The sequence below is a fragment of the Anser brachyrhynchus genome, assembly GCF_964034855.1.
Source record: "Anser brachyrhynchus genome assembly, chromosome: Z".
NCBI lineage: Eukaryota > Metazoa > Chordata > Aves > Anseriformes > Anatidae > Anser > Anser brachyrhynchus.
The window spans coordinates 38,130,256-38,155,486 of NC_137697.1; the positions used below are offsets into that span (position 1 = coordinate 38,130,256).

The window sequence follows — 25,231 nt, forward strand, 5'->3', positions numbered from 1 at the left end:
GTTAAAAAAAAAATAAAAAAAGAGTAAAACAGGCCGGAAGGAGAAAAAGAATCCACTCTTATTCTCACACCCATCACATCCACATATGCAACATTCCTTTGCAGTTTGTAAACTGTTTTATTATTATTATCAAGGAAGTGAAATTAGAACTTGTAAACTATAAATACAAATGCGAAGGTATTACATGAGATATCCAGAGGCTTTACCTTTTTTAATTTCTGACATATTTCCTACGGAATTCAACATACAACAGGGAAATCAAACAAGGTTAAGTTTTGAATACAATGAAAAACAAGTTACAGAGTTATATACTGTCCATTTGCCAATTTACCTTATACAAATGAAAGCTCTGAAAACAACTAGAATTCATTCCGTAATGGTACACCAACTGCCATTTCTAAGTGTTATTTGCATTAAGCAAGCTTCATAAAACCAGGTGTACTTTACCACTGTTTAATCAGTGACATCACAAAGTTTTTAAATATTTTATTTATATACTGTCACCAATATATATATGTACTGCAAAGAGGGCCAAACACTTGCAAAAAAGTCAAATTTTACACACAGTTTGCATGAGTATTTTTGCATTTTTTTCCCAAACAGCAAAGCTGAGCCATTGTTTTCACGTGGTTTCTTTAATTTGTCAAGAACACAGAACTCCATCTATATCAAAGAAGCGTAAGAGCAAGCTTAACAGCAACTGTCATGTATGCATTTTCTGGTGGGGAGAAAAGAAGAGTGTATCGATTTTAGATATCACCTTATTTATATCTAAAGAAAGATGACCACCAAGAGTAGGTTCACTAAATTTATTTAAAAATCATAAAACGTTTCTTACAAAAGAGCATTACATTCTGCACACTGCTCTCAAAGGATGCCAGGGACACGTGGACTACCAGCATTCTGCCCCCTTCAAAAAAGTACAGTGTACATAAAAGCAGGGTGTTCACAATAGTTACAGAGAAACATTACAATTTACCACCAACAATGAACAAAAATAAAATTCACTCTCTCTGCTGCTGTTTCAAAATTTCACGTTAGTCTCGCGCACCCTTTCCCTCCCCCCAAATATTTGTAAAGAACTAAAACATTACATCTGGTGGACAGCAAAGATTCCACTACACCTCAAATGCAGAACACCTATGAAGCAGAGGAATGTTGGCTTTTTAAACAGAAGCAGATAAAAAAAAAAAGGTTGCAGGACTCCTTCAGTTCTTCACTAGTCTTAGAAAAACTTTCCAGAATACTGCTTCACACTATAAAAAAGAAAAAATAATCTTGCATTAGAATCCTTCAACATCTGCATACTGCTTCACACTATAAAAGAAAAAAGAAAAAAGCATGTATTAGAATGATTGACCATACATCTTGCATCAACATTCATAATGACATTCTTAGAAAAGATTAAATTACAAGTTTGTAATAAATTTTAAAATAATCATAGAAGATTAATGGCTAAAAGTTATACGTATATGAATATTTTAGGCACATTTACATATTAGTAATCTAAAGCCAACATTCAAGTTAAACAGTAAAATCTGCTATGATACCTAACATGTTAATAAAGAAAAACTATGCAAGTTATATCTGAAGCTGTTAGTATTTGGCAGAAAAGACAAAGTAATGCCAGCAAGGTGTGAAATGCTGCATAACAGCACCAAATCGATTTCAACTTGTCCTGTAGAGGCATGATCTGTGCCATATGGCAGACTGTGATTTGTTGTCAATTTAGTTATCTAAAAACAACAAAATCACTAGTCTTCCACACAGAACTAGACCAACATCCACTGAAATCTTCTACATTTTCTACAGGCTCTATGTAATTTATTACAAGTAGGTTTTTTTGCAGCAGTTTTCACCAGAGAAATGAGAGGACTGCTTGGTTAAGGTGTCTTCCAGCAAGATTAGTTTTGAGGGTGTCTTCGTTTTAGTTAGAATGGAGAACAGAAGAGAATCATGGCAGAACTACTACTGGAGAGGTTAGGTTCAAATAGTTACTTAAAACCTGCCTTCTAAAAACCATATCACAGAGAACTTCAGAATGTACCAGGAAGAAAGTCAATGTAAAATCGACAAAAAGGCCAACATCAAGCTTTCAACTTGCCTGTTCTGCAGTAAATACTGTGCATTTTGTATCTGGTCCTGTGTTCCTGTAATAGTTATAATCCGATCTTCTGAGCCTTCTAATGGTTCATCAATTTTGATCGAAGCTCCTGACTCATGACGTATTTGTTTGATTCTCTGGCCTCCCTTTCCAATAATAGATCCTGCCAACTAGAAGAGAAAACAAAAGCAGTCACTTCCTGATATTTCGCTATGAAAACAGAAACAAAAGTCCCAGCACTATTTCAGTAGCTTCCATGACTTCAAGAGCTGCAATGGCAGTTTACTCTTTTAAAGCCTCAAAACATTTCCTGCAATATTAAGTATAGAAATGCAGGTGAGATAAAATTAGAACAAGTGGTTGCTCATATGAAGAAAAAAAAAAAAAAGGAAAAAAGTTACATATACCATTTTTATTACTCAACATTGATTATTAATAAAATTGTTCTGTGCATCTCTGCGACTTTTTTTTTTTTTTAAAGAAACAGATTGAAAGTAAGTTAACTTTACTTACATCTTTGGGAATCGTTACTTGTGTTGTGATGATGGGTCCACCAAGATCTCCGTATGAACCACGGCCCCCTGCATAAGAATAGTCTGATTTAAACGTATGCATCAAGCTCTTCAGTAACTTCTTAACGAATTACTTATTAAGGTTCTGTATAAAAACTTACCATATCCAGAGCCACCCTCAAACTGTAACAGAAAGAAAAAAACACTTTAGTGAATAGCCATGCTTCATTAACATCTTTTCATTTTCAGTAACACACTACTAACTGCTGAGTCTATTTTACACAGAAATCCTAACCCACCACCTGACTGCCAAAGGCATACCGGGGAAAAGAGGGCAGACCAGAAACAAAAAGGGGTAGAAGTCTCACAGAATCATTTAGGTTGGAAAAGACCTCTATAATCATCAAGTCCAGCCATTAACCTAGCACTGCCAAGTCTACCTGCCTGTCAAAACCTCTAGTTCAACAGAAAATGACGTTAACAATCTAGCTATACCAGTTTACCAAGCAATCTTACAAATTCAGCTGTTGGTAGACAGCTCTTGATGCTTACCTACCCATGACTGAACTAACTTTCCAATCAGGAGATTTGAGTACAGCTTTATTCACACTACCAATGTAGCTCAGGAGAGACGAAAGCCTCAGTTTGAGGACCAGAAGTTTACCAGTGACTGTCAGTCCTCCTACATCACTCATCCTACATCTTCAGGAAAACACAACTCAGCTATAAATGTAGCTCTGTAACTTGTCTCTCAATTCAAACTAAACTACAGTCCTTTCTGTCTTAAAACAGACAATCATGACACAAGTTATTTCTGTTCTGCTAAAACAGCCAAGTACCAAATCCAAATCACTTCAACGAGCACTCGGCTTATTTTTAGCATTTGCAGACTGGTACTTGACATCAAGTATTTAATTCCACCTAGTACCTTCTAAACAAACAAAAACTCATTTAGTTGTTTTCCTATAAAAGCACAGAATAGATAAGCATAGTTCTTTAGAATTCAACTGCAGAGGGACTGTGTGGGTGGCCTCTGTGAGAAGAAACCTTGGTTGTCCCTGTGCCCGATACAGCCAGTTCCAGCTGGCTCCAAAACAGACCCACTGCCGGCCAGAGCTGAACCAACCCAGAAGCAGAGCTTGTGGCACTTCTGCGACACCATATTTAAAAAAGGGTAAAAGATGTTGTCCATCAGCTGTGACAGACAGGAGTACAGAAAAGAAATGTGAGAGAAACAATATTGCAGACACCAAGGCCAGTGAAGAAGGATGGCAGGGGGGCAGCGTGGGCAGGAGGTGCTCCAGGCATCGGAGCAGATTCCCCAGCAGCCTGTGGAGAAGAGCACGATGTTGCCCCCACACTGCCCATGGATGACCATGTCAGAGAAGATATTCACAGCGCAGCCCACGGAAGACCCCATGTCACAAGAACTGGATGTGCCCTGAAGGAAGCTGCAGGCCATGGAGAACCCACACAGGAGCAGGATCCTGGCAGGAACTGTGGACCATACAGAACAGCTCCGACAGTTTTTTCTGACATGAACTGTGTCAAATGAGGGACCCACAGTGGAGCAGTCTGTTCCTGAAGGACTGTACCCCATGCAGAGGGCACACTCTGGAGCAGTTTGTGAAGAGCCACAGCCTGTAGGAACGACCTGCACTGGTGTAGCTGGGGAAGGACAGTATCCTGAGGGAGGGGCCCCCACTATGGATCAGGGAGAAGTGTGAGGAGGAAGGGGTGGCAGAGAGGAGCTGTTATGAGCAGCATGGCCCATCCTTCCTGCACTGCTTGGGTTGGGAAGGAGGTAGAAGACCCAGGATTGAGGGACTGAAGCTGAGACTGGAAAGAAGAGGACCTGGGGGGAGGAAAGTGTTTTTAGTATTTGTCTGTTTCTCACCATGCTACGCAGTTTTGAAGTGGCAATAAATTAATCTTCCCCAAATCGGATGACAGTAACTGGTAAGCCATCTCCCTGTCTTTATCTCTTCTTGTGAGCTTTTTCACCTTATTTTCTCCCCCTGTCTTTTTAAGGAGGGAGAGTGAGAGCACGGCTTGGCGAGTCTGGCAGTCAGCTAGGGTCAACCCATTCCAACTACCAGTTTACAGAAGTTGTAATGCAATAATGTTTCCAAAAAAAAAAACTATTTTTACCTGCTACCTTTTTGGATCATCAAAATGGAAGTTATTTGGACCAAAATGTTAAGCTTATCACAGAATGGTTGAGGTTGGAAGGGACCCTTGAAGGCCACCTGGTCCAACCCCCTGCTCAAGCAGGGGCACCCACAGCAGGTTGCTCAGGACCATGCCCAGATGGCTTCTGAGTATCTCCAAGGAGGGAGACTCCACAACCTCTCTAGGGTAACTTGTGCCAGTGCTCCATCACTTGCACTGCATGAAAGTGCTTCCTCATGATCAGGAGGGCACCTCCTGTGTTCCAGTTTTTGCCCACTGCCTCTTGTCCTGGTGCTGGGCACCACTGGAAAGAGCCTGGCTCCATCCTCTGTCAAACCTCTCTTCAGGTACACTGACATCATACATTGACGAGATCTCCCGAGCCTTCTCTTCTCCAGGCTTAACAGCCCCAGCTCTCTCAGCCTTTCCTTGCCTGTCTCTCAACTAACCCATTTTGTATAATCATATCGCTTAGAATTACAGATTATAACTGAGCAAAACAGAGTTTGTAGTAAAGTGCAAAATACAAGAGAATAAGGGACACTACTTAAGACTTGAGAAGCTAACCAGAACAGCATACTGCTGATATTTATGACAGAATCACTTTTTTCAGCTGAACTATACTCCTTTCCTTTACCATTTCTGCTTCTCCTCCTGAAACTACAGGACAGCACATGAATTTGACAGCAGATAAGTAATTACAGCTGCAGTGTTTATGTGAGCTAAGAACTGATGTTTAGCATGCAGCAGTACTTTTGACAACTTGACAGCAAGAACACTTGAACCCTGCTGGAACTTTCGTTCTTCAAACCTGTCCCTTCCAATCAAATGGAATATTCTCACATACAAAGATAATAAAGCCTGGCAGTTTATTCACAAGTTTAAGTAAAAGGCTACTTTAAATATTCCCTGTTTGATATATGAAAAAACACAACATAATGAAGTTGAACCAAAATATATAACCTAAATGTGTGCTGTCACAGTGCATCAGTTATGGAGAAAGCATTACTGTTTAGAATGCCAAAATGACGTACAAAAGAAGCGATGCAACAGAAAAGTTCCTCTCTTTTGGCTGTGCTGCCACATACTTCCGCATCTCTTAATATTACATGCCTGTACAGGACTCACCGTTAGGACAAACTGCCAATAAATTCTGAGTAAGAAGAGCAGTGTTGGGATTTTCAGCAGACGCAAGCTGCTACTGACTGTATTCAAGCTCAAGAAATTCCTTTACCAACTAACCAGTTCAATACAACAATTTTGAAAAAAAAAATAAAAAGAAATTGAAGACACTCACCAGCTCTGGTGGCTGCATGTCATCACAGGCATCCACATGACACTGCATCATCTTCCAGACAAAACAAAATAGGAAGAAAAGAGGAAACAAATCTAAATTCCATCCATATCATGGAGACTTGTAGGTAATTTGGCAAGCAAACACCCTACAAACAGGTACGGGGAAACATCTTCCTGAACTACACCTATACTACACCAAGGATTCAAAAGCTTAAGACAATTACAAGACTTGTTCCCTTTTATTTTCAATTAAAGGGAACTGTAACTGGTCACAGTAACTTCTTCCCTCTTTCTGTGGTGTAACACTTTCCTCTTGTGACCAGACAGCTAACAGCAAAGTTTGAACAGGCTTTTTTTTTTTGCTTGTTTTTAGATTTTTTCTTAAGAACATCTTAGAGTGCTAAAGCTATGTATCAAAAAGCGTTACTCTGATACCAAAGTTGCGTTTCTTCTATGTGCTTTTTTTTTTTTTTAAAAAAAAGCTTTTATTAAAGCTAAATTAGATATGACTTCTAAGTAATAAGAGTAAACTGGTTAACTCTATCAGTGATTACCTTGATGCCAACAGCAGGTCAAGTAGTAAAGACATTGCTTTTCATGTTCTATTAATTCATTTCTATGTATCTCATGTAGCAAATATGCTAGCAATATACTGCTGCCTAACTACATCAGAAATTTATGTTTTTAAAACACAAGATTATGGCTTTCTGTTCTTTCAAAATTCTACAAAAAATATTGAAAAATCAGCAAATGATTCAAAAATAGTTTGTAGATTCCTTTGCAGGGTTAAAAATTATGTAAAACAGAACTTAAGTAGCACACTGAAATACAAAGTTCATCTGTGCAACCTAAAAACAGTCTCTAAAACACTAAGTGCAGGATATCTTAAGACACAACAGAATCTACAAACTAATTTGTGCTAACGACTGCTGGTACTATGGAACAACTACTGGAAACACCACTGGGGTAAGGCAAAGACTTTAGTATAAATAGTAATTTATTAACTTTTACACCTAATGAGAAGATGCAGCAGTCCTCATTCATGTCAAAACCTGCTACCATAACACTCTCTCAAAATTGAGTTACATAGAAGAATGAAATTTTCTTACAATATTTCCAGCATTTAGCTGGATAAGTAGATGTGAAATACTCTACCAATTTTCCATGCTTCATGTCACATCTCTTAAACATGAAGATTATTTTGCATTTTTAAGTGCATGAAACTTTTCTGCAGTGTTTATACAGAGATGTGTGTACACATACATACATATGCTAAGAAAAATCAAGAACTAGGAAGTATCTGAAGGAGCAAAAGCACGTTAAAAAAAGGAGACGCACTCCATGTAAGTTTGTGAAGATATAGTACATTTAAGAGACATATTCCAACTAAATTTTTTTATTAATTCCAATTTTTAAAATGTTTACTATTTAAAAAGCTGTAGTACCTTAGCAAATGAGCTAAAGAGAGGCAACGGAAAAAGAGAACAAAATGGCTTTGAACGCTTGTTTAAATGCCACCTCTGTACTAGTTTTGGCTGGGATGGAGTTGATTTTATTCACAGCAGCTTGTATAGTACTATGCTTTGGATTTATGATGATAATAGTGCTGGTAACATTCAAGCGTTTTGGTTATTGACGAACAGCGCTTACAGAGTCACACTCTTTTCTGATTTTCACACTGCCCCACTGAAGAGTAAGCTGGGGGTGTGTGAGAAGTTGAGTGGGGACACAGCCAGGACACAACTGATCCAAACTGACCAAAGGGATGGTATATTCCATACCACATGACACTGTGCTGAGTAACAAAAGCTGGGCAGACAGAAAGGGAGGGACTTTGGGAATTGCAACATTTCTCTTCCCAATAAACCATTAGCCATGATGGAGCCCTGCTTTCCTGGAAATGGCTAAACATCTGCCTGCCATTTGGAAGTAGCCAACAGACTCCTTATTTTGCTTTCCTGACGTGCAGCTTCTGCTTTACTTCTTGAACTGTCTTTATCTTAACCCACAAGTTCACATTTTTATCTTTTCAGTTCTCTCCCCATCCCACAGAAGGGGGAGTGAGGGGCTGCTGTGTGGTGATTCACTGCCTACTGGGGTTAATGCACAACATCCTTACTTTCCACCCATACCTATATGTTTGTGTTCAGTTACGCATCTGAAAGACCAATGGTGAATGGGGACATTAAAAAGAAATTTTTTCCCCCGTTTTCAGAATACTTTTTGCAGTCTACATGCATTTGATTTGGAGTAGCTACAGACTGAAACATATTGTTTCTGTTGCAGGAACAACACAGAGCTGTTGTTCAGGAAAAACCTTCAGAACAAAGGTAGTAAATCCAGTCAACTTTTTCCAACAGTTTACAACTGTAATCCAGGCTTCCATCAGCAAGGGAAATTAGCATTTATATTTTAAAATAAAAATGAGTTATTTGCACCTCAGAATCTACAAGGCTGTCAATTTTGTCTTATCTCAGGAATCCCATAAAATTAATGGTTCAACATTCAGACTTAATTCACTACTGCAAGTTTTCTCCTTTACTGGGAGAACCAGCAAAATATGAGGATTTCTGTAAATTCAATATCTCCAATATCTATGTAAAATAGAAGCTGTTCTAAATAGTATTTATGGTGTCTGAAAGCAGCCTTTCCCATGCATTACTTAACAATTCACAATGATGTTCACTTTCAGTGTTTTGCTACAGAATATTTTTTGTATGAAACCAATGGTGGCATAGGAAGACCTTATGTGTCCACCACGACACTTCCAACTCCAGCCTCACAACCCACATGAAAACTTCTTGTCTGCCATGTAGGATACCATGCTTATGGTTAACGAAAACTAGAAATTAAACACAATTTGTGTTGAGGAGCAGTCCCCACTTGAAGCAGACTATCATACCTGGGCATTAAGCAGCCAAAACTATGAGGAGCTTTGCTGTGAATAAAATTGTTTTTTAGAACACAAGAATTGAGCAGACATGATTCCACTTACTTGTCAACATTCATATCAAGAAAATAACAGTCAACCTGCTAATAGTCAGACGAAATGGATTTTCTATTCTACCTGGAATGGAATAAAACTAGAACACATTACTGTCTGAGAATACAGCTGGTCAGGACTGTGCTCAGCCAGATACCCAGGCAAGGGCGGTTTACTTGGTTTATATGCACTGGCATGAACCTTACTAGCTGCAAGTGTGAAAACACCAAAACTGATCTCGCAAACATATAAATACTGATAAAGAACTTGAGGCATATTTCTCGATTCTTCCAATTTTTTAGGACATTGAGTAGCAGGAAGTGCAACTCTTTCCTTTTCACATTTCTAGTGAATATCCAATGTTCTTGTAACATGTACTTCCAGTCTTATTTCCAGGAGGAAGTGTGTAAAGCCCATTTAGATAGCCCAATTTGATGCCTCCTCTTTTTTGTTCATTCATTTAATAATACAAAAATTTAAGATCTCATCTGCCATCTTAAGAACAGTGGCCAACAAAGTTAGAAAAAAGGTTAGCACGAACACCTATAATTCTCTTTCCAGGAATCTAGTACAACTGAACATGACTGCTGGGGAAGCTGTACTCAGAGTACGGCACAGAAGGGTACCCTTTTCCAGAAGTTATGAGACTTGTTCTCCCGTCAAGCAGATGTTAGCATTAACATGATTAAATGTACCTAATTTCATTTAGCATTCAACTTATTAGTGACCCTGGCTTCGTAACATACGGAATTACGACAGCTTTTGCAACCACAGAAACCATCAGATAGACAAAAATTGATTAAAAGAGCAATCATCTTCCAAGATCACCTAGAGCTCTTCACTGGTACTACTCTACATTCTGTGTTATTCCATGTTTTCCAAGATATGCATTAAGAATGCTTCTATGAACCAAACAATTTAAGAGAACTGTTCTGACATGTTTTCTTCATCTGAGAAACCTACCAACTCCTACTTCTGCCATTCTCTTAAAAAAAAAATAGCCAGCGAAGAAAAGTTACAGAGTAGAGGAAAGTCAAACTTTGTGTCACTGATGGCGGGGGGGGGAAAAGAAAGAAAACGGATCACATCTCAGATACTCTTTATCCTTCCAACACTCCTACACAGGAGTGATCATTTTTATAGAGAAGTCATTTTGATCACATCAAAATTTCAGAACTATGCATGTCCCCAATTTAAGTGGTTGTGTTCAGCAACAGTATATTCAGGCATTCAGTGCATTAATGAAATGCAACAAACCAAATTTTAAGCTCCTACCATTCCATCATAACGGTCTCCTGGTCTGCCCCTTCGGTCATAAGACATCAGATCTCTAAAATGAAAAAAGCAGCAGCAAATAAATCACACTATAAACTAGTTTTATATATTCCAATTCAGATTTTCACATTCCTGAGTCTCACACGCCTTTATTTCTAACTAATTTAGCCAAGTCATGAACAACGAAGGGCATTACACAACTACTGATCACAGTCCTGGCAGTTTGCTACAGAGTAGCAAATAAATTCCTATACTTTTCCAAATACTCCACAGCAATCTGCGCACAATCTTGCATAATCACCACCAACATTGAAGTGTGAAACAAACACTAGGAACATGAATACGATTCAGTAGACGGTACAAAACTTGAGTTTTGTACAATGCCTTTATGCAACAACTCACCCGCCACGAGGAGGTGGAGGAGGAGGAAGAGGAAGGTTACGAGCTCTGCTGCCACCTCTGCCACCACGACCTGGCGGAGGTGGTGGAGGTCCTCTGCGAGGGCTCATATCATCATAATCTCTTCTTGACGGAGGCATAGGTCGGCCACCACGACCAGGAGGCATTCGATCAAAACCTCCTCTCCCACGCATTGGAAAGCCTACCGGACGTCCCCGTCTATCATCAAACATCATCGTGAAGCCACCGTAGTCATATGTTTCATCATAGAAATTGGGATCGTAAGGCTGGGCCCGTCCTTTGATCGGAGACTAAAACAAATAAAAAACACCACCCCCCAGTTAGCAAGTTAGCACCACTGTAATTAGCATATTTAGTTAAATATATTACATGTATAGAAGTGAACTTATGCATTTAGAACTTATTTTTGATTTCACAATGCTGGTAAGAAAAGAGGAGATAATGTGTTTTCCTGGGAACTTAGCTACAACAGAAAAACTGCTGTTGCTTATCAGTGGTATTTGTCTCCCTCTTCAATTTTTGAATCTTAATGACAGGCAAGGCGTGACTAATGGACCACTAGTACAAAAAATTGCTTCCCTCTCCCTTAAGTTGCGCCACAATTCTAGGAAACAGCAGTAAATTCAAAAAGTGGTAACAGTCCAACACTTTGTTGCTGGAAAAGTGGGAGGTACTGAACTCAAAATGGAAACTGAAAGATGCAATGTTCCAATCACACAATCCTTAGCATTCACGCATACCAAAGAAAGAATAAAATTAAATTTAATGAACATTACCTCAGAGATCAGATCCAAAATAATCTTGATACATTCAACAACTCTATCAGGTTTTCCACCAATAAGCACCACTCTGTCAGTTGAATGAGGACAACACTCCTGGAAGAGCTTAATGGTAGTCTGAGTGTTCTGTTGAAAAGAAAAAGTAGCCAAGATTTAAAAAATATAATTAAACAACTTTATAAACTTGTCAAAAATAAAAATGGGTTAAGATGCGTATTAATTAGAAAAATAAAATCAATCCAAAAGACAACTGAATTCCCAATCACTTCAAGTGCTTGCTTGTTTTAAAGTTCCCACAACAAATTTGCTTTTAGGAATACACATTTTAAAAGCTTTGTGATCACATCTTTTTGTCTGAAGAAGGAAAAAGCTCAATTTTTCTCTTCTTTCCATTATGTCTTATGTTCGCCATATTTCAATTAAATACTAGGAAAAGGATCGCATATGCACTGGAAGCTCATGTTTTATTAACCTTCATGTGACATGAAAAACATTTTTTTGATGCAAGACAGCAATGTTGCTGGAATTATGTGTAGCCATCTTGCCTTCCTCAGCCCACACAAAGGTTTATCAGCTTATACCTGAACTGACCTGAAATGGCCTCTAGCACAATGCCACCGAAGGACAGAGAACACAGGTCTTTAAATTCACAGAGACCATTAGTTCTTTAGGAGAAAACCTCATTCCTTCACTTAAAGAAAACAATGATCTTCAAGTTTCAGAATGATACGCAGACATATACTGAACTACCATCATGAAAGTTTGTGGGGAGAAAAAAAAAACTAAATCGTTTCTCATATCCAGCTACTCCAAGGAATCTGGTCTAGGCAGCAGCTCCTTCTAGGAGTGATGAGCACCATTTTCATCAAAAAATGATCCTTTATAAACACTACTCCACCACTAACACTGCTTAAAAGCTTGAAAAGAAAGTTTAAGCTCTATTACTAACCACCTCTTTATTTCTGAAGGTTTGCATTGAAGTTTCAACTCAGATTCATCTCAGAACACAGAAATCACATATGCAGTACGTTCAAAAGGAATTACTGCACAGAAAATACTTACACTTGCTCTTTATGAACACAAACCACTAAGCTATTTATAGAACAGAATTTGAATCAACAACAACAGAAAACAGTACCTCTCTGAGTTCTTTGATTTTAGCACCCTTGACGCCAATAATTCCTCCTGCCAGACTTTGGTGAATAAGAAGTCTTAATTCGCAGTCGAAGTCGCTGCCTTTGTAGTGTTGATACTGCATGAAAGACGCATAAAGAAAAAGAATAAAAATGTTAGCCTCGATACATTAAAATAATAATTTCGGGTTTTGTTCAGGATTTTTTTTTCCCCACCACACATGGTGGTATAACTTAATTTATTGATTATATACCTGTATTTCCCTTGACAGACTAGCACCTCGCCTGAACATGAACTGACGTCAAATCAGTTTTCCTTACTTTTATTACACTGCACACCTTCTATACACATTTAGGAAGATACCAGACACTCTAATGCTTTCAAAACCAAGGCAGGATACAGATTACCATAGAGCTAACTTCAAACTAAACCTATTAGGAGGCAAGTGCTCAAAAAGCCACGGGGAGGGGAAGGCTGTTCTAAATATTCATTTAGTAATTAAAGACCCTCTCTGTCCTCTACCAAAAAAGACACCATCATGTAGTTAGAGGATTATACCGTCACACCCCTTGTTTAAAAGGGTTGTGTTGTTTATTTTCTAATTTCATGTATTAAAGTAAGCAGCAAATCATCTAGAATGATCGTTTTAAAAGCAAGCCTCATACCTCTAAGGAAGAAGCATGTTAAGATACATACCTCTTCTAAAGTAGGGATAATCTTCTTCAAGATTTCTCCAATTGTCTCTATATCTGCACTTATACTCAAGATGCTGTCAGAAGCCACAGCGCCAGACAATACAGAGATGGTGGAAAAGAAAAAGTAAAAGTAAATTTTGTATTCATACTCGTACACAATATTCTAACAAGATTTGCTACACAGAAGAACTTACAGTTAATACTCCCCATTTAAAGTAAACCTGTTTACTGAATTTAGAACACATGCATCTTTCTTTGTTTATGCCCAATATGTATGGTTGATACATTAAAGACTTGGTAGGTCTTGCAGAGAAAGAGAGAGAAAGAGAGAAAGAAAGAGAGAAAGAAAGGACTTTTGGAAGGGCTTAGATTAAGTGGGCAAGAAATTGACGCAGAACTGAAAGTAGAAGTGAATATTCATGTTCCCCGCCACCACTAATTTAGGATACCCTCGCTATTACATTGGTAAAACTGGCACACCTTCTCGTAGTAAAAGTGGGGATATGCAAGTGGTGAACACTGTATCTGGAGTAAGGTTATGAGACCAGTTAGAAATTAGATTACTAATGGGCTCTGCAAGAAAACAAATACAAATGCAAGACAAAAAAAAAGACAACACAAATGAGAAGTGAAGGAAAGTGAACCAGAGTTAGCATTTCATCAGAAATAATTATGAACAGGCAATGTTGAGGGAGCAAGGTGGGCCACAAAGACAGAGCGAGAGACTACTTTGAAACAATCTGATTTACAATGCAGCGAATATGCAACACTTGAAGCTGTGCTCCTTCCATTGAAATAAAATTAGTGGATTGTTTGGGTGGGCAACTCACGTAAAAGTTCAGTGACAAAAAGACTTAATGGGGAAAATAAGACAGAAAACTTGAAAAAAACAATACACCGTCTATAAGGGGATACTATTTAATTATATAAAAGGCAGGTAATAAAATACATTTCTCTCTTTCTAATCAGGCAGTGAGGCATAAACTGTTGGGACATACCGCTCGGGGCCACTGCTGTCTGGGACTGAAACACTGGCATTGTACTGCATTGGTCATTGGCGTTCGTGGATGTTGGCATTGGGCATGGGTATTCAATCGGAAGTTGTCAAGTATGGTACCCGTTTGGCAACGAGCACATTTTTGGGCATAGCCAACCAGGGTTTTCACATGGGCGTTCAGGGGCGGATGGGCCAACGTCATGGTGGGCAACGCAGGGGCAAGTCGATCCAGTACATGGGCAACGGAGATATATGGCCAAAAAAACAAGGAGAGGGAAAAGGGGGAAAAGCAATAAATTTTAATTTAATACAAACTATACTCATTACTCTCAATTAATGAAACAAGCTTAAGTTGTTCTGAAGACTAACGCAATAACGGATTGCTACATCGATTGTGGCTTAACAGTATGGACCTTAAAAATGAGTCACTTGATCTGACTGAACTACTTTTTACTGTTATCGTATGACGTTTCAGTAAGCAGGCTGGCTCATGAGGGTAGACACAAAACCTGTCGAGATTGATACTACTGAATCCTCGGGCAAATTGGGAAAGTTAGTTTTCCAGACCAAACTAAATTATCTGGACTTAGGTGGATGTATTGATTTACTTTAAAAAAAAAAAGAAGGAAAAAAACAACAAAAAAGAAAAAACCATTAGCTGCCAAAGAGAGCGTATGTATGATTCCTGACCATTTCAGCTTCAACCTCAGTTCTAGGAAGTTGCTGTAGTTTATGACCTCAGTTGGAACTGATTTGCAATGACATATTACCAAATATTGTGTTGAACAGAGTACTGCTTGAAAAAAACTGTTGAAATTGTAGCTGATGTTAAGTGCAAGAGTGTAAACAAACAGAATTTAAGAAGCGTTGCCAAGTTTTATAAATACGTAACATTAACGTAGAACATGTGTCTAATCACAAGAGTCAACCCACTATAAAATGCGAATAGGCATATAAGTCATGACTGTTTAAAAATACTTCCAAGTAACAGAATGAAATGTTTCTTTGCTGTTCTATACCTATACTCTAATCAAGCAAATTTAACATTAATGTTTTTGTGTTTGATGTGCAAGCTGTTAAGGAACAGATGGGCCATTTTGGGGGTGGGGCCGGGGGGGGTGAGGGGGGGAGGTTGTTCTTTTTTTTTTTTTTAAAGGAAGTTGAAGAATTCCTCTATCACTGGGTTAAGCCAGCCACCTGCAATGGTTTCAGTAGCACTATAATTGATTCACACATATGGGAAATGGTACAATTAAGGGTATTAAGCTTTGTCAATATTTCTCATTAGGATGTTAAGTCATTTGAAGTGTGTAATTTAGTGGAATCCTATTCAAAAGAGAAGAGGTTTAATGTAAACTTCTCCTCCCACATGAGTCAAGCTGGGCTGTAATTACAGTACAAACTGAAGAACTAACTTACCTACTCTAACAAGTATTACAAATGGCTTGTAACTAGAATATTGATGTCTAGAGTTGAATTGTCCCATTTCTAAAACTGCACGCAACCAAGCTTTCGATGTAGTGCTCTGAAAGAATTGGTGTTAGATTAGTTCAAACTCATATATACTCACGTCTGTACGAAGTGCCTTAATATTTTTGCCACCTTTTCCAATCACTGCTCCAGCGTTCTGGAAAAGAATTTTCAGAAGTTACACTTGGCCAACACAGACTGTATCCAGAATAAGAATGATACATCTATTTTCGTACTACTCTACCCTACCCTGTCGGCTGGGGAGGGGAGGGGAAGGGAAGGGAAAGAGCAGGCAGGTACTTGTTCTTCTTTTGAAAGCTTCAAATCAAATAGGAACAAATTGATAAAGCCGGTCCATAAGAAAAAAAAAGACCAACGGCTCTTACCACTGCACTTAGCTAGAAGAATATTCAGTTTTGCAACTAGTATTATTTCAATTCCAAATTCAAGTTTCTAGACAATTCCACCCATGTTAGAACAGTCTCATAGTTGAGACCATTGACAAAAAAAAAGAAAGGAATTCCATGAACGTTATGAACATCAGTGATTTCCCTAATTTATTATTTTCTTTTGAAGTGTTATATTCGGTCAATTTTGCACTGCAAGTGTTTCTTGACAATTTCAGGGGCTACTTTTGTTTATACCTATGTAAGACAACTAACTTTTCAGATTAGTACATTTGGAAAGGTGACTGTTAACATCTCCTTTGTCTCAATGTAGGTTTCTAAAAAAGCATCGGGAATAAACTAGCAGGTATTAAGGAAGAGTAATTGCAAAACCGCATTTTTACCAGGTTATTTCAAGGACTACATGCAGAAAGTATGGCTTTTATTAAATGGTTCATACCTGAGGCTAACAGCACGCAAATGTTTCCACGCAACTTGACTATTGGTCAGAAATGCCACACAGAGTTAAGATAATACTCCCCCATGCCAACACAAAACAGTGAGATACTTCAAACAACATAAATTATGTTTAATAAATGTAAACAGTAGACGAAATTCATACTCGGCAACTTTACCATAACCGTTCACACTAGCTAATGAAACTATTGCTATCCCTGCAGCATTACTCCCACATTTCTTCCTGTCTGTACATTTGAATAGATTTAGGAAATTGGTCAGGGAAAAATTACTAAGATCCCAGACGAGTTCTCTTCTTACCTACTGTACTTAATAATCACTAGCTGATCGTTCCTCTAAACCGCTTCCTTTCTGAAGACTAACACACAACCACCCCCCTTGAAATAACAACCTCCCACTTAAATGTAAGAAAAACAGATGTTCATTTCTGCTGTTTTATTTTTTCAGAAAGCAGAGCCCTTAAAAATAAATCTGCAGATCCTCAATGACTTACCTTTAGAAGATCACTGAAGAAAATTCTATCACAATACTATTCTACTACTACTCGTGCACAATTAAAAATTTTCCTATTTATATTTAGTATCAATGTTCTTTCTGAAAATATATTCCAACATACATTTTGTCACCACTGACTTTAGCTACACAATAAGCAACAACAGAGTGATAATAAAAAGCATACTTTGCTCTGAAGCAGGATGCGCAATTCAACCATCTCATCTGTATTCCGAGATCTTTTGAAGGCCTGTTCTTCCTCCATATCTTCTGCAGGACGTTTGCCTGTAGAGAGGTCCATAGGGGGGAAACACAAACATTTATTTAACTTTCTAAGTCACGATAAAATGGAACGGATGTCATGTTTATGCTCTGTATTCCTAGCACATTCCTTCCAATTAGCTCAGCATTAATTTCTGATGTCTACTTTAAGTATCCACATCAGGGAGACAGGTTTTTACTTTATGAACCTACATACCATACCTACATTAGTTATTGACATATTCATAACGCGCTGTTTAAAACAGTGCAGCACCATCGACTTTTTTTTTTTTTTTTTAAACACAATTGGAAAAAAATCTTTCAACTGGAAAGTTCAAAGGTAGTTTGTCCAACACCAAAGTAACAGTGAAATAACAGGAAAGCAGTGTTTCAAAAACTGTTTGGAAAAACTGTCACGAACCAACTCAACACTAACACCCTAACTTCCTGCAATAAACACAGTTTAAAAATATGCCTAATAGTATTTCTACATACCCACAGCTACTTATGCTCTCTCTAAAACACGTCCACAGAAAAATTATGTTTTCATGCTTCAAAAGCATGCAACACGTGCTAATCAAATATGAATACATTTAATGCAGAATGCAAAACTAATGCCAAGAAAAGCATATTTCATACAATTAAAGCATTAAAAAATCTTTTAAAGAATATTTTGAAGGGTTCTTTTTAGAAAGAAATAGTCCTTTAAAAAATTTACCATTTGTCTCTGTGTTGGTAAAGGTCTCCTCCTGTTGTTCAGTCTCCATTACCTCTTTTTCCTAGGTGGGCAGACAAAACCTGTTGGAAGAATATTAGAGCTAGCATACCTATTTTGTGAAAAGGCAAATTGCCCATTTTACTAAAGAGAAAAAGCGAAAAGAAATGCCTGCCTCTGGAACTTACCGCTGTTATATATCCTTGCGGAGGAAAAACTCGAGTATTCTGGGCGGGATCAAAATCCAACAGCCTATTGCTTCACGAGCCTATGAAAACAGCATAGGTCAGTTATGTCTCCGCTCACTTACAGCTACGATTCTCGCTACAGACAGAAAAACAGATGTTTGACCTGAGTTTCATTGCAGAGCTTTTCTTAATAAATGAGAAAACGTACCAAGGCCAAACACTCCTCTAAGAGGAAATATTGTAAGTGTAAATTTACAGATAATCAATTACAGTCTGAATTAAGGCAGCTTTCAGTCATTTGCTAGTTTTAAGTAATTTTGTTTACTAACAAAGATTTTCGGATACTTAGAATAACACGGTTCCCCTATTTTCAACATGTTATATGACATATCTAGAATTCACTTTTTAAAAGGATGCTGTGCAAAAATATGTTCCTGATGTCAGTTCTAAACAATTTCCAATTAAAAAAGGTTAAAAAAAATAATGCTGACAGTTATCAGAGAACTTCTTTTATTTGATCAATCCTGTATCAATGTACTAATTGGCTTTTCAGCATACTTTCTTTTGTTCAGTCCGTCTGGGAACACTTCTAAGTTACATTAAAAGCCCAGACAGAACAGATTATTTTACAGTTTATTCTCTCCAAAAACACATCTCTACAACAGCACTGCGGAACAAACCTGTATCTCAAACAGTATTTTATTGTGTAATTTCAATTTCCTCAAGAAACAGTCGACGCTCACTCTGGTTCCACGAAGGAGAAAAGTGAGACAGACTGAACTTTTTAAACGCACTCTCAGCTAGTTGTTCATTTGTTATAGTTACCCCGTTTGTGCAGGCTAACAACAGGCACTGCTGAGAGGCATTCAGCCTACCACAGCCAGCCGCTGCTGAGCAACTGCCTTCACAGAACGCGCTGGCCTTTCCGTGCATGCTTAATGTGAGCTAACGGAGCCTCAACCACGCGTTGCCAAAACACTAATACGAGTGAAGAGGGATTTTTACAAGGTTCACATAGCCCTTTCGGACCCTGGTTGTTTTACTTCTGACCATCCCAGCGATTTGAGGGCTGTGCGGAATGGAACGAGACGTAACACACCGGCACAGGGCTTAATCTTTTCAGCTCCTGCGTGCTTATCCCCTCCTAACCGTGTGTCCCCCAGTCACGTGTATTGAAGGTGCTCCCACTCACTGTGCTCTGCAAATCGACTTTGCGGGATTAGCCCGCCGAACGCGATGTTATTTTTATTTTTTAATATATTTAAACACCGAGAGGACAGAGCGCCGAGGCACGGCGGCACCGAGCCCCAGCCCGTCCGCTCCCCTCGCTCTCCCTCTCCCCGCCGGTCGGTGCGGCGGGCGGGGCGGAGGCGGCGTTACATAACCCCGCAGCCCCGGCCTCCCCTCCCCTTCTCCTCCTTCCCCTTCCCTTCCCCTCCCCGGCGGCGGGGACCAGCAGAAATGGCGGCGGCGGCGGCTGCAATGGCGCCTGCCCGCTGCTAGGCGGAGCCGGGAGCGGAAAAGCCGCCAGCACCACGCGGTCACAAGGAGACTCACCCCCACCTCCGCCTCCCCCCCCGCCCAGGGCCGCACAAAAGAAGGCGCCCGGAGGCGCAGACCCGCACCGGGGCGAGGTGGGGGCCCCGCCGCCGGCAGCACGGGCACGGGCCGCACCCAACCGTCCCTCAACGGCCTCCCCTCAGCCGCAGGCCCCGTCACGGAGTTATCGGAGGGGGGGGTGGGGGGGGGCGGCGGGGTGACCCCGCTCTCCTCCGGCGAGGCCCTCGCGGCGCTGCGCCCTCGGCCCAACCGCCTCAGCCCCCTTCCTCCGCCTCCTCCCCCCTCCCCCGTTACCTGCGGCCGCCGCCGGCCCCGCCGCGCACGGGAGAGAAAGGGGAGCAGCCCCCGCCGCCGCCAACGCGCACCGCCGACAGCGCCGCCGCCCCATTGGCCCCGCCGCGCCCCCCCGCCGCCGCCCGATTGGCTGAGGCGGCCGCCCGTCAGCGCCGAGGGGAGGGACGGCCCCGCGCCGCCCCGCCCTCCGTGCGGGCCCGCGGCGAGGCAGGCCCCGGCGCCGACAGCAGGGCTGCGCTCGCCGCCCCGCCGCGCTCCGCACGGCCCCGCGCCGCCCCGCCGCTCCCCTCACCTGCCGGGCGGCGGCCGCGACGCGGGCGGCGGCGGGAGGCGGCGAAGGGAAGCGCGAGCGGGCCGCGGCCGCGGGGAGAGAAAATGGCGTCTGCGAAAACCCCGCCCGGTGCCCGCTGCCCAGCGCCGGTTGGGGGGGGGGGGGGGGAGGCAGGAGGAGGAGGAGGAGGAAGGGGGGGGGGCGATGCTCTCGCGAGACCTGAAACCTCGCGAGGCCGCCATTGGCTGGCGGCGTGCGCGGGCATTTCGGGGCTGCAACCCCCCCCCCAACCCCTCCCGTCAGCAACCGGCGTCGGGCCCGGGGCCGCGGTGAGTGGGGGGGGGGCGGGGGCGGTTTCTGCTGGGAACTGCTCAGGTCAGTTGGGTGTTAGCGGCAGCGCCCAGAATAAAACAAGCAAACAGGGAAAAAGCCGTTTTTGTCCTCGCTTCTGGTTGTTAAATGACCAGGAGTCGTCTTTCATATTCATTCGGTCTGGCCTTCCTGTCTGCGCCAGGAGGGCCTCAGTGGTGTGCTTGTAATTAAATCAACAAGAAAGCAGAAATCGCCGAGCGGGGTTGGCTGTAGAGATCTTGATGCTTTCCTGATACTCTGTGACGCTTACCTCATACTCTCATAGACTGTTTATGCCAATTGAAGCTTACTTCTTCAAGTATTGGAAATACGTGCTTATATTTAGTATCCACAGAAGAGTATCTATTTTAAATCTCTTCTGTGTTACCACTCTTAGAATATTTGAACTTTGAATCAAGGGCAAATTGCTGTATTGTACAAGTGAGAGCCCTATCATAAATTCAGCTACTTGCAGAGAGTAAACATGTGTTTCTGTTTATTTTTTTTTCTAGGGACTTCACTCTTCTAGCTTAAAAGAAAATGTCTACATTTAACACTGCAGCAAGAGTGGAAACTTGGCTTTCATCCACGTGGCACGTTAAGGTTCCTTTGACATGGTTGGAAGCGTGCATTAATTGGATCCAGGAAGAAAACAGTGGTAGTAACTTAAGTCAAGCTCAGATTAACAAGCAGGTATTTGAGCAATGGCTTCTTACAGATCTAAGAGATTTAGAATATCCGATTTTGCCTGATTGCATCTTGGATGCTCCCAAAGGAGAGCTGTCTGGCTTTTACTCCATACAGATCGATTCACTGGTTGATGTTAGCCAGCCAGCGTATTCCCAGTTGCAGAAGATAAGAGGGAAAAGTACTGTGAACGAAGAAGTAACAGCCAATACTCAGGCATTCCCGAAGCCCTGGGAAGCAAAGCCTACTCGAATGCTGATGCTGCAGCTAACTGATGGGATACATCAAATTCAGGGCATGGAGTACCAACCGGTGCCGGTCCTCCATAGTGATCTTCCTCCAGGAACAAAAATCACTTTACATGGTAGTGTTGCGTATCGTCTTGGAGTCCTTTTGCTTAAACCAGAAAATGTGAAACTGTTAGGGGGTGAAGTGGATACTCTTCTGGAGGAGTATTCCCAGGAAAGAGTCCTTGCTAGACTAATTGGAGAAGCTGAGAACCCTAATTCTGTTGGACAACCTGGTCATGAACAAATTGTTCTCAGTCCTTTGGATGAGTTAGAACAGACTCTAGGCCCTTCAGATGAAGAGCTCTTAGCCAGTCTTGATGAAAATAATGGAGTTATTTTAAACAACGAAACGTCTTCAGAAAGTGGATACTGGAGTAGAAGCAACATTTTTAATACAGCCTCAGGTTCACTCCCTGCACGCAACGAGAATACATTGCAACAGGTGTCAGTAGGCTCTCAGTCACGTGAACAAACTCCTGTGGAGTTAAATGATTTTCCTTTGGAAGATGACATTCTTCTGGAAGAAGAGATCCAAAGAGAGCTGGAAGAAGTGCCAGGAGTGGTCACAAACAGAAGCATCGATTTAACGAAAGAGAGGATTCCACATAGACGTAGAAACTCCAGTGATTCATCTTTAAATGGCACTTCTGGAAGAGATGAAGGGCGTGAAAGAGAGAAGCCTGTAGAAGCTACCAGCAAGCAAAAGATTTTTGGAAGAACAGTACCTGCTGGAGATGGCAATAGTATGAAAGGCTTTTCACGGCATAACAGTGTACATCAGGCCTGCAGCTCTGCGTTTTTTTCTTCGGAAAATCCTCATGAAGAAAGGCAGAGTGATAACGACTTAGATGAGAGCAGATGTAAATCACATCACGCTTCTGACAGCAGGCAGTTACACAGTGATCCTGTATCTTTCTCAAAAACTGATCCAGAAGCAGATCAGCCAAAGCATGATATGCAGACTGTTCCTTGCAGAGCAGTAGAAGCTTGTGACCTTGATTTAGATTCTCCACCTTTCACATACCTTTCCGTTCTCCTTGCAAAGAAACCAGAAGCTGTCACAACTGTGAAAGTTAAGTGTTTTATTGTAACTCTCACTGGAAACCTCAGGTGCAGTAATGGGTCCTGGGGTATAAAGGGAAAAATTTCTGATGGTTCAGCGTATCTTGAAGTAAATTTTGCTGATGATATTCTAACAAGTTTGATAGGATTTTCAGTGCTTGAAATGAATATGTTGAGAAAATATCCAGCTTTACATGGGAAAATTAAGGATGGTTTAGAGAAATGTCAAAAACAACTGATAGATCTCTGTTGTTTGATGACTATAGAGTTTAATCCATTTCAGTCTAAAGCCACTGTCATAATTCTACAGGATGTTGATACAAGGCACCTAGAACAATTGAAAAAACGTTTAAATAAATAATAGTCTGCAAGTTTGCACATATTAGATGTAACTATTTTCCCCAAGGGACTGTTGAAAGTTAAATTTTAAGGCTAAGTAGTATGTCTTTTTTCAGGGAAAATAGTAGAAAAACTATTTCCACTATTAGAGGAGGAGACGACTTGAGGGGAGGAATTTAGCAGCTTGTTTCTTATGATGGTAGTATTGAAATTAATTTTCAAATAGTTCCAGCCTGATTTAAAATGTTCATGCATCATTTTCATTCAGCAAAATTTTACACGTCCGTAAGTGGTGATCTGGAAGAGCAGACTGTCAGGAAGTGAATAATGAATAACAAACCAGCTCTTTTCTTGCAGTTTTTGAAAAAGGTTACTTACCTGATTTTTTTTTAAAGGTAGCTGTAGGAGGAAAGCAGTTGAGTAAATTTAAACAAAGAATTATTGTTTAGATGTGAGTACGTCTGACTATGCCAACTTGATACAGAGTGTGCAGGAACTTGAAGTGTAGAAAAGCGAAAAGTATTTCTTCCCAATACTCATGTATTAAAAAGCAAACACAAATGGGATTAAAAGCTGTGTACTTTAAAAACAAAAAAAGGGCAAAACAAAGCTAAAAACTTCACCAAATATGTTTAAATCTTTTGTTACAATCGTTCTTTTCTGTTAATAAATGGAGAAATTTTATTATAATAGATTTTTGGCTTGTTAATGTTAATTAATGATACTAATTTTGAGCCTTATTTGTTAGCTCTTAAAGTTATTGCTAAGCTAGTCTCTCCACAGAGTAGTTAAAATATTTGTGCTACAAATCTGTTGTGTACTTAATGTTGGCCTTAATTTTTTTTTTTTTTTCTTGCTTTTAGCATGTATAAAAGTAAACATATTAAAGTCATTTTCAAAGAAAAATGTCTTGTTCAGTGTATAGAGTCTCAGAAATGTTTTTTTGTTTGTTTTGTTGTTGTTATTTCCTTTTCTTCTCATCCTTTTCCTTGCTCTTCAATTTGAAGATTTTCTTTGAAATTAGTACAATTCTAAATTCTTTCAGGAGTTGGAGACCAATGACAGCAGAAGTCTGTGCAGTCTTGATTGAATGTGTTTGTAAAGAATGTAAAAGCAGTAGTCGGGAGAGGAAGTTTTCATTTGGATTGTCATTATTCTTTTTCCATTTTTTTTGTGGCATTTTCTTTATCTAAACAATGTCTGCTAGACCACTGGGAATTGCTGTGAGATTGTCGGTATTGCCTCCCTGCTTTGTCCCCAGTGGAGAGGCTTCCTTTGGGACTCTGTGTGACCTAAGAAAAAGTAGTGATAATTTGCTAAGTAAAGTAAAAACGGAGGGGGGTGGAGGAAGGGAAAGCTTTGTAAGGCATGAGCCTTCTTGGGTTTTGTTTCCAACAACTTAGAAATTTATGAATTCCTGTGTTCCTTTCCTTCCTCTCCTCCCCTTTCCCGCTCCCCTCTGAAGAGAACCTGGGCAAACCACAATGCTGAGAGTTGCTTGGTTTTATTTCCTGAGTCTGCTGGGAATTGTGCGTCACTTAGAACCATAACAGCAAAAACTTGGCTGTGTGGAACCTATGTTGCTGGGGCTTTGATTGTTTCAGAAATACTTGCTTCTTAACAGGGAACTGACCAACCTTCATCTCATGTTAACCCCTTGAAAGGTAAAACAGCTGACTGTAATCTTCTAGTGCAGTTTTATGGAAACCTTTTACATTTCTTTGTGTTGTAGAAACTGCTTCATTTCATTTCATGTATTGATTTTGCCATGAGAAAGAAGAGGAGTCCTTAAAGTTTGAGCGAAACAAATAGTCTGTGGACTTTATTTTACTTGTTCAAAGCAAGAGCAAAGCCATTCAAAGCACTTACACAGGATTGTATTTAGTATTATCTTTGTCTCAGCTGACCACCTGAAGTCACACGCACCTCTTTTTCTGTATTTATGTTAACATTTAATCATCTCTGCTAAAAGAAGTTCACGTGCTTTCCATCCTCTTCCCTCCCTCCCCCTGCCTTACAGG

General features: G+C 40.4%; 2 protein-coding genes across 13 annotated transcripts; one reads left to right on the top strand and one right to left on the bottom strand.

Annotated features, from left to right (window-relative positions):
- Positions 1 to 794: 794 nt before the first annotated feature.
- On the bottom strand, positions 795 to 20,639 carry HNRNPK (heterogeneous nuclear ribonucleoprotein K). Of its 11 annotated transcripts, none has more exons than XM_080575181.1 (16): positions 20,503 to 20,639; positions 18,357 to 18,436; positions 18,172 to 18,251; positions 17,380 to 17,477; positions 15,938 to 15,994; positions 14,369 to 14,412; positions 13,372 to 13,444; positions 12,680 to 12,793; positions 11,539 to 11,667; positions 10,745 to 11,052; positions 10,343 to 10,397; positions 6,086 to 6,136; positions 2,778 to 2,799; positions 2,618 to 2,700; positions 2,105 to 2,274; positions 795 to 1,256 (listed from the first exon to the last, which is right to left on the bottom strand). In XM_080575181.1, the coding sequence occupies exons 3-16, from the start codon at positions 18,218 to 18,220 to the stop codon at positions 1,226 to 1,228; spliced, it is 1,284 nt and encodes a 427-aa protein (XP_080431307.1). In that variant the 5' UTR covers positions 18,221 to 18,251; positions 18,357 to 18,436; positions 20,503 to 20,639; the 3' UTR covers positions 795 to 1,225. The 11 variants fall into 11 exon arrangements, with proteins under 11 accessions (XP_080431307.1, XP_080431315.1, XP_080431311.1 ...); XM_080575189.1 differs by having other exon boundaries at positions 795 to 1,317; XM_080575185.1 differs by having other exon boundaries at positions 795 to 1,317; positions 12,680 to 12,807; positions 13,371 to 13,444.
- RMI1 (RecQ mediated genome instability 1) lies at positions 20,472 to 24,754 on the top strand. Of its 2 annotated transcripts, none has more exons than XM_080575178.1 (2): positions 20,472 to 20,610; positions 21,345 to 24,754. In XM_080575178.1, exon 2 carries the CDS (start codon positions 21,373 to 21,375, stop codon positions 23,230 to 23,232), a length of 1,860 nt encoding a protein of 619 aa, XP_080431304.1. In that variant the 5' UTR covers positions 20,472 to 20,610; positions 21,345 to 21,372; the 3' UTR covers positions 23,233 to 24,754. The 2 variants fall into 2 exon arrangements, with proteins under 2 accessions (XP_080431304.1, XP_080431303.1); XM_080575177.1 differs by lacking the exon at positions 20,472 to 20,610 and adding an exon at positions 20,677 to 20,810.
- Positions 24,755 to 25,231: the final 477 nt, after the last annotated feature.